This window comes from Rhinoderma darwinii, chromosome 11 (assembly GCF_050947455.1).
Source record: "Rhinoderma darwinii isolate aRhiDar2 chromosome 11, aRhiDar2.hap1, whole genome shotgun sequence".
Classification (NCBI taxonomy): domain Eukaryota; kingdom Metazoa; phylum Chordata; class Amphibia; order Anura; family Rhinodermatidae; genus Rhinoderma; species Rhinoderma darwinii.
Window position 1 is genome coordinate 50,730,751 of NC_134697.1, and position 10,115 is coordinate 50,740,865.

The 10,115-nt window shown below is 40.0% G+C and overlaps 1 protein-coding gene across 1 annotated transcript; it reads left to right on the forward strand.

Moving 5' to 3' along the window:
• The first annotated feature begins 4,192 nt into the window (after positions 1 to 4,192).
• Positions 4,193 to 7,433, forward strand: LRRTM3 (leucine rich repeat transmembrane neuronal 3). The gene is made up of 2 exons (XM_075842682.1): positions 4,193 to 4,736; positions 5,453 to 7,433. The coding sequence occupies exons 1-2, from the start codon at positions 4,733 to 4,735 to the stop codon at positions 6,988 to 6,990; spliced, it is 1,542 nt and encodes a 513-aa protein (XP_075698797.1). The 5' UTR covers positions 4,193 to 4,732; the 3' UTR covers positions 6,991 to 7,433.
• Positions 7,434 to 10,115: the final 2,682 nt, after the last annotated feature.

Genomic DNA, 10,115 nt, shown 5'->3' on the forward strand with positions numbered 1-10,115 from the left:
GGCTGCCCATGCTTCCCAACATTTAAAGCAGGGACACAGCAAAAGATGCTGGTCCATGTTCTTCAGCAGTATTTAATTTACAAATTATAAAAACATGTCCAAACTTATTTTTATCAAATAAACATGAGATATTATTATTATTATAGCAATATAGTAATCATATTAATTGTATTCAACCTTCGTGCCCCATCCTTAAAATGTTATGGTGCACTGAAGAAAGCCACTGGAGGAGATGTAGGCAGTGACGTTGTGTCCATGGCAGGTTGGGAATCACTGGTTTCATAACAGACTCCTGGGATGTATCTGCTAGCAACCAGTTTTGAATGCAGTGGACCAGAGCATGGAGGTATGTATAAAAACAAGAAAACCGTGTAGAACATTTTTTCTACACTGTTTTCTTGTTTTTATACATACCATGCTCTGGTCTACTCCATTCAAAACTGGTTGCTAGCAGTCGACTCCGCTATTGATTCCGTCGTTAAAACGGGAACCTGCCGGAATGGTGACGAACGGAAACCATTAGCAATGTTTCCGTCACCATTGATACCAATAGTGACGGAAACGGAAGCTGTGGTTTCAGTTTGACTTTCCGTTGCGGGGTTCATCTGACGGAAACCTTCGACGGAACCCCGGAACGGAAAGCGAACGGTGATGTGAACAGGCCCTTACTGGTATTTCAGTTTATAATGTGGGGGATACATAATCTGTGCGGAGTAAATCAGGGTATAATAAGAGGGAATAATAAAGGGTTAAATAATAGAATTAATTATGCATAGATTTATGGTGCGCTGTACGGTAGTCCGTTATGCACAGGCCATAAACGGTGTCCTTTCTTATATCTTGCAACACTCTGCACCTTTTAGGGACTTTTCCTCCTTTGTAGTTTGGGAAATTTTGCTGGGAAAGTGTTGCGCTGGTATAATACGGCCGCCCTCGCTTCCAGCAGATATGCCATTTCCCTTTCCTTCCTGGTTCCCAAATACTAGGGCCCTGAAAGTGAATGAATGTTCCCCTCCGGCTGTAGATTTGATTGGTATCATTTTGGGACACTTACGACTTTTTGATCACTTTTTATTTAATTTTTTTTGGAAGAGGAGATTCTGGAATTGTTTTTTATTGGGGGTTTTTTCGGCATTCACCGTGCACCATAAATTACATGTTAACTTTATTCGATATGATTAAGGTGATACCAAATTTTCATAGTTTCTTTTATGTATTGCAGCTTTTGTGCAATAAAATCCCTTTTTTTAAAAAAAAATCATTTGTTTTCTGTGTTGCCATATTCTAAGACCCATAACTTGTTTATTTTTGCGTAGAAAAACCCCTCAGATGCTGCGCTCTCTATTGAGCGCAGCATCTGAGGGGTTAATCGGCTGGACCGGAGAATAGCTCCAGTCCTGGCCGTTACAGGAGGGTGTCAGCTCTGCTCTGTCATAGGAGCAGAAAAATGAGAATACCGGAAGCTGCATGACGGAACCAACAGGGCCCAACGGGACCCATTGATTCCATCGTCATTACATCGTTATTTTGACAGACATAATAGTGAAGCATGCTGCGCTATTTTGTCTGGCAAAAACCACGCGATGTGTGACGGAGGCCCCTGAAGCTATGTTCACATGGGTAACAAAATACATCTGAAAATACGGAGCTGTTTTCAAGGGAAAACAGCTCCAGATTTTCAGACATTTTTTAATCAAACTAGCGTTTTTCACTGCCATTTTTGGAGCTGTTTTTCCATAGAGTCAATGAAGAACGACTCCAAAAACAGCTCAAGAAGTGACATGCACTTTTTTTTACGGGGGTGTAAAAAAACGGCTGAAAATAGGTTGTGTGAACATACCCTGAGGGAGCCTCCAACACAGATGTGAACTGCCCCTAAGGCTGGGTTCACACGACCTATTTTCAGACGTAAACGAGGCATATTATGCCTCGTTTTACGTCTGAAAATAAGGCTACAATACGTCGGCAAACATCTGCCCACTCATTTGAATGGGTTTGCCGACGTACTGTGCAGACAACCTGTCATTTACACGTCGTCGTTTGACAGCTGTCAAACGACGACGCGTAAAAATACAGCCTCGTCAAAAGAAGTGCAGGACACTTCTTTGAGATGTAATTTGAGCCGTTCTTCATTAAACTCAATGAAGCACAGCTCAAAATGTACGGCTGTCAGAGAAGCTTCGCAAAATGCGAGGAGGAGGAATTACGGCTGAAACGAGGCAGCTGTTTTCTCCTGAAAATAGTCTGTCTTTTCAGACATAAAAGCCTCTCATCGTGTGCACATACCCTAACAGAGACTGTATCTATCTAGGACTATCTAAATAGCGGCCTATGTAAGGGTATGTTCACACGAGGGTGTCCGTAACGGCTGAAATTACGGGGATGTTTCAGCCTGAAAACATCCCCGTAATTTCAGCCGTAACGGCATGTGCAGGCGCTTGAACGCCGCGTCAATTACGGCCGTAATTAGCGCTGCTATTCATTGGAGTCAATGAATAACGGCTCCAATTACGGCCAAAGAAGTGAGAGGTCACTTCTTTGACGCGGGCGTCTATTTACGCGCCGTCATTTGACAGCGGCGCGTAAATATACGCCTCGTGTGAACAGACAAACGTCTGCCCATTGCTTTCAATGGGCAGATGTTTGTCAGCGCTATTGAGGCGCTATTTTCGGGCGTAATTCGGGGCAAAAACGCCCGATTTACGTCCGTAAATAGGCCGTGTGAACATACCCTCAGGGATAAGCACAGACTCGTATTGTGTAATGCCTGCAAGTGCAAGACTTGTTTGAATCACATGATGTGCATTTTGAGTGGTGTGACCATGTTACATTTTGCATATAGATGCATAAAAAGAAGAGTAGTTTTACAAATATGCTGCATTATTTATTTTACTCTGAGCTATAGTCACAATTCTGCAGCCTGCGGAGATGAAATCTCCCAGCATGTCTTGGGGTATGTTCACACGGGCTATTTTCAGCCATTTTTCGGGCTTTAAAACCCCCGGAAAAATGACTAAAAATGTGGGGGCTGAACGCCTCCAAACATCTGCCTATTGATTTCAATGGGAAAAACGGAGTTCCGTTCCCACGGGACATTTTTCATGCGGCCGTTTTTTTAAACGGCCGCTTAAAAAAACGCCTCGTAGAAAGAAGTGCATGTCACTTCTTGAGTCGTTTTTGGAGTAGTTTTTCATTGACTCAATAGAAAAACAGCTCCAAAAATGGGCGTAAAAAATGCCGCAAAAAAACGTAAGTTGCTTAAAAACGGCTGAAAATAAGGAGTTGTTTTCTCTGGAAAACAGCTCCGTATTTTCAGCTGTTTTTTGTTAAGCGTGTGAACATAGCCTTGGTGTCAATGACTGTACAGAGCCTCCTGGGGTTGTTAGCATTCTGGGAAGTGCAGTTTTTACACCAGACACTGTTCAGTAATCTAATGTAGGAAAACCGAATTATGCTGTGTTACAGGAGCTAAACTAAGAGCTGAAGTATCTGACAATAACCCTGTTAATTGTTTCCAATAACAACCAGCAGAACTGTGAATACAGCTCTGGGCTATAATGCAGGATATAACTGGGAATCAGTACAAGATAAGTAATTCAATGTATTTACTAAATTACTTTTAAAATTGTTATATAGAATAGACTGTATTTATAAATACGCTGTGAAATGGCACACGCTTTAAGGTAAAGAAACCCCACAATACTACTGCCTGACTGCCATTTTCCACTGACATCTATAAAGTATCACACATTGAATTCCTATGAAATGAAAATGTTGCATGACACCTTATGCCAGGCACCATTCTTCTACATAGTTAACCCTGGCCTTTACTCCATACAATATTTGAACAAGGCTTCCATCTACTCTATGTATATTACCTTGTCCATAAAACATGAACAGCACATTCATCACCATAAATAACTAGGCATAAGCCATGTATTTAAAATAAACATCCACATTTACATAAACACTGCTTCTTCATAAGCTATAAGGTAAAGTTTATTCATAAAACTCCAGTGCTTGTAGTTTGATTTGCTTTACATATATTAAAATGAAGACAGGGGATAATAATATGCAGTACATGAAGCTGCATCTGAGAGATCCATGATGATAATAATGATAACGTCCACTAGGCGGCGCTGTGCTATGGAGGAGAATACACGCAGAGCACAATCTCAATGTAATAGGCTAATCAGCTCATACTTACAGAGAGCGCAGTTTTCACATCCTACATGCTTTCTACTCTGACAACAATGCTGTATACACTGCTGCTGCTGGACGTGCTGGGGAGCTTCTGGGATACAATATAGTTGCCTGATCGGATGCAAAAACTATATACATATATCATATACAGAGAGGGAGAGAGAGAGAGAGAGAGAGAGAGTTCATTGGGATTGTGAAGGCTCTCATCTTCATGGCGTATTGATGCAAAATAGATCTGTGCCAGGAGATCATGATCCAGAGGGGAGAGAGGGTGAAGTGACCCCTTATCCCAAATATCTGGTTCTGGTGCTGTGCACAAGTGCTGGAGAAGATCAAGGAGCAGCAACATAATGATGGTGCAAAGTGCTCATCTCTCCCAGGGAGAAAAGTCAGTGGATGTCTGGAAGCAGCCCTGAGTCACCACCACCACCAGCACCACCACCACCACAATGCAGCTGGCAGAGGCGAAGTGCCCCTGGCCCCATAGGCAATAACTACACCTGAGGAGCAGCTCTCACATGAATGAAGAATGGGTACGTGTACTGCTGGGGCACACATAGCACACACATGCACCTGCATGCATGCCCAGGGGGGCATGTGAAAATGTACATACACTCACATAGACTTCTACTAACCCACAGACTAATATACAGTCGTGTATAGCTACATGTCTATCGCTTATTATCTGATTTCTCCGCTTTATGATAATCATAAAATTCTAATTACATGCTTTATATAAATGTATGTAAATATATACATATATATGTATATATATATACACACACACACACACACACACACACACACACACACACACACACACTATATATATATATATATATATATATATATATATATATATATATATACAATTTAGTGATGGATTTTGTTGAATTTTGTTTATATATATATATATATATATATAGTTATGCATATATATATGTGTTTGTGTGTGGGCGCACTTACTGTAAATATTTAGACTAAATGATTCGATTATTTTATGTTTATATTATGTTCATTATTAATATTATTATAACTCTTCTTATTGTATTAGAGAATTACAGCCCATAAAATGAAACATTTCAAAATGCATGCTTCATTTATTATTGAATGCCTTCAATGCTACGTTACATGTTAGAAAATATATTTTCCATATATCATGAAAGAAAAAGCTATTATTCTATTATATGCTGTGTCTATAATCTAAACACTGTAAATCAGAAAATCACTTCCAGGCTTTTGCTTGTAGGTTTCAACCCTTATCGGTTATTAAGAGGATCAGCTGTATTCCTGCTTCTAGCCCTGCTGCTTTTCATGGCTATGCTCTCCTCTGCTGAACGTGGGTGCCCTACAGGATGTAGGTGTGATGGAAAAATGTTTTATTGCGAGTCTCAGAAGCTGCAGGAAATCCCTTCATCAATATCTCCTGGATGTGTTGGGTTATCTCTTCGATATAACAGCCTCTACGTACTGAAATATAATCAATTCAAAGGTCTTAATCAGCTCACTTGGCTGTACATAGACCATAACCATATTAGCAGTATTGATGAGAATGCATTCAATGGGATCCGACGATTAAAGGAGCTGGTTCTGAGTTCTAACAGGATTTCTCATCTTCTGAATAACACCTTCCGACCAGCCACTAACCTGAGAAACCTAGATCTGTCCTACAATACCCTACAAAAACTTGGTTTGGGCCAGTTCAAGGGCCTGAGGAAACTGCAGAGCTTACACTTAAGGTCTAATTTATTAAGAACCATTCCAGTTAGAATATTTCAGGATTGCAGAAATCTAGAACTTCTGGATCTAGGTTATAACAGAATCCGGAGTTTGGCCAGAAATGTTTTTACCGGTATGATCAGATTAAAGGAACTGCATTTGGAGCACAATCATTTCTCCAAACTCAACCTGGCGCTTTTTCCAAGGCTGGTCAGTCTACAAAACCTCTATCTACAGTGGAACAGAATCAGTCTTATAGGACAAACCATGTCTTGGACTTGGACCTCATTACAAAGACTTGATTTATCTGGCAATGAGATTGAGGCATTCAGCGGTCCAAGTGTATTTCAATGTGTTCCAAACCTTCAGAGGCTTAACCTGGATTCCAATAAGTTGACCTTTATAGGCCAGGAAATCTTGGACAGCTGGGGATCTATGACAGATGTAGGCCTGGCAGGGAATATCTGGGAGTGTAGTCGAAATATCTGCTCTTTGGTCAACTGGCTAAAAAGTTTTAAAGGCTTACGAGACAACACCATTATTTGTGCCAGCCCAAAGGATCTGCAGGGGATCAATGTCGTCCAGGCAGTAAAAAGCTACAATATTTGCAGCAAAAATGTCACGGAAAGCCGGGAGCTGAAAACCACGGGGCGGAATACAACACTGAAACACAAAATAACAAGAACTAAACATGAAAGTAACCATTCAATGCCTCCGACTGTTGGAGTGACAGGACCTGGCTATGATACCAGTGGGGATACAGATAGTGTTTCTTTACATAAAATTATAGCAGGGACTATTGCACTGTTCCTGTCAGTATTAGTGATATCCTTAGTAATCTATGTGTCATGGAAAAGGTCTCCAGCAGGTGTAAGACATCTGCAGCAGGCAACTCTTATGAAAAATCACAGCCAAACAAAAAGATCATCCCTAACACAAATTAGCCTAACGCCACAGGAATTTTATGTAGACTACAAGCCTGCAACTTCCAGAGAAACGTGTGAATCCATAAGCAGTGCTGGGCCCTGCACGTATACTAAAACAGGTTCCAGGGAATGTGAGGTATAAGGCGGGACAATACATTTATTTTTATTTTAGGATGACTTATTTTTTATGGGACTGCAGTAATTTCACTTTCTCATTTATCACTAATGTCACCTATAGACACCTGTATAAATATTAGTCTGTTCAATTCTGCTACCAAATTAAAAAGAAAGACAATGACCGCTGTAAAATCACGGAGAGATGGTGTGCAATATATTGTCAGTTATGGTGCTGTTTCCTTTTTTTTTCATTTTGGATTAAAGTATCACTTGTTTTGAGGTTTTGAAGAGTTCCACTAACATTTCTTTCAATCTTGTCGAACAGATCGTGAGTTGTTTTATTAGGCTAGGCACATTTATTTAACGTAATATCACCTACACAAACCTCATCTGTTATTTTAGCCACTTTTGTTGTGTTTAGGTCCAAAATTCTGTGCTGATTAATTTCTTAGCAAATCTTTATAGCGATCATAGCTCTGCTTCTCTGATACAGAGCTCCAAATCTGCATGGACGTAGATTTGAAATATAACATGATGGCTACCAAAAGGCCACAACTAGAGGGAGCATGGGAGAATACATCATACAGTCTTATCATTGAGTTCGATGTATAACAGTATGCAGTAAGCTCCTAAGCTCCCTCTAGTGGTGGCTGCAGGCTATAAATTTAACCTATGTCTATGCAGGGAATTTGAAGCTCTATATCCGAAAAACAGCGCTGTCCACTATAAAGATGTGCTTTGAAATAAACACAGAATTTGGGACCTATTTAGATTAAAGTGTGGACATTCACTTTAAGTTAGGAAAAATTAGACTTGTGACTGGTGACTTCATGAAAATTATTTTCAGACTCTGCCCAATGTTTGCGAGATAATGGTCTTCATATGAAATTATATATTGCCTTAAGTCATGGCTTTCCATCTCTACCTCTATTGCTTAGAATTCAAGTATGTTACCCATGATTTGCATGCAGTTGCCTGACAGGTTGATGACTTACCAATAAGTGGTTTGATATAAATAGGGGTAAAGATCGCATACAGTGCTCACTCTTGGTATAACATATGTGGTGTTGATCTTCAGAATTGGATGCAGAGGAATAAGAACACGGAGTTTTGAGCAAACCTTGGGACTCATGGACAATAGGGCTTATTGTCTATCACTTTGGGGCTCATGGTCCACTCAGTCACATAAATGAGCAAGATTGTAAGAAGGTGGTGTAATGGTCTGATGACTTCTAAATCTACAATAATGTATTTGTTCTAGATGGAGCAATCTCACTGTACAAAATAATATATTTTAATGCATGGAGTCAACATTAGTTACTGTTATATGTAATGTCATTGGTGGTTTGGTAGGCAACTTCGAACAGTGTTGATGCCACAAGCTATGCAAATTTTATATGACTGCACTCGGATGACTCGGTGCAAAAGTTTAAGCAGTTGTGGAAAATTCTGCAAAGTAACAATGCTTTCAAAAATAGAAGTGTTAATCGTTTTTTTGATCAATTAACAAAATACAAAGTTAATGAATAGAAGAGAAATCTGAATCAAATCAATACTTGGTGTGACCATCCTTTGCCTTCAAAATAGCATCAATTCTTCTAGGTACACTTGCACAAAGTTATGGATTTTGTAGGATTATAGTCAGGTGTATGATTAACCAGTTATACCAAACAGGTGATAATGATCATAATTTTCATATGTAGGTTGAAAAGAAATCATTAACTGTAGCAGAAACAGTCGTGTAGAAGGCTTAAAACTGGATAAGGAACAGCCAAACTATGCTACAAAAGTGAGGTTGTAGAAGACCGTTTCACATCACAGGTCCACCATGGCAAATCTGAGCACAGCAACAAAACACAAGGTAGTTATACTGCATCAGCAAGGTCTCTCCCAGGCAAAGATTTCAATGCAGACTGGGGTTTCAAGATGTGCTGTTCAAGCTCTTTTGAAGATGCAAAAAGAAACGGACAATGTTGAGGACACTCAGTGCAGCAGATCAAAGACCCATCATGCTTACTTTCCTTCGAAATCAGAAGATGTCCAGCAGCGCCATCAGCTCAGAATTGGCAGAAACCAGTGGCACCCAGATACACCTATCTACTTTTTGGAGAAGTCTGGCCAGAAGTGGTCTTCATGGAAGAATTGCAGCCAAAAAGCTTTACATTCGACATGGAAACAAGGCCAAGCGACTCAACTATGCACAGAAACATAGAAACTGGGGTGCAGACAAATTGCAGCAGGTGTTCTGGACTCATGAGTCAATTTTAAATATTTTGCTGTAATAGAAGACAGTTTGTTTGCTGAAGAGCGGTACTATAATGAGTGTCTGCAGGCAACAGTGAAGCATGATGGAGGCTCCTTGCAAGTTTGGGGCAGCATTTCAACAAATGGAGTTGGGATTTGGTCAGGACTAATGGTGTACTCAATGCTGAGAAATACAGGCAGATAATTATCCAACATGAAATAACATCAGGGAGGTGTCTGATTGGCTCCAAATTTATTCTGCAGCAGGACAGAAACATACAGCCAATGTTATTAAGAACTATTGTCAGCGTAAAGAAGAACAAGGAGCCCTTGAAGTGATGATATGTTCCCCACAGAGTCCTGTTCTCAACATCATCGAGTCTGTCTGGGAGTACATGAAGAGACAGAAGGATTTGAGGAAGCCTACATCCACTGAAGATCTGTGGTTAGTTCTCCAAGATGTTTGGTACAACATCCCTGCCAAGTTCCTTCAAATACTGTGTGCAAATGTACCTGGAAGAATTGATGCTGTTTTGAAGGCAAAAGGGTGGTCACACCAAATATTGATTTGATTTATAATTCTCTTCTGTTGATTCACTTTGTATTTTGTTAATTGATAAAAAAAAAACGATCACTCCTATTTTTGAAAGTATTCTTACTTTGCAGCATTTTGCCACAATTGCCTAAAACTTTTGAACCACTTCTATAGAACAGGGCACTGTTCCCCACATAAATACTAAGAAATCTCAGCTTCTTGTGACCACCACTAGGAGACTAATCTGTTTAGGAGATGTGTACAGGTGTATACAGATCTTCCCCCTATTGGTGATAACAGGTAGCAACATTTTTTACGAGCATGTATGTTAAAGGGTAACTAAACGTTCAACAAACTTCTAACATGTCGTG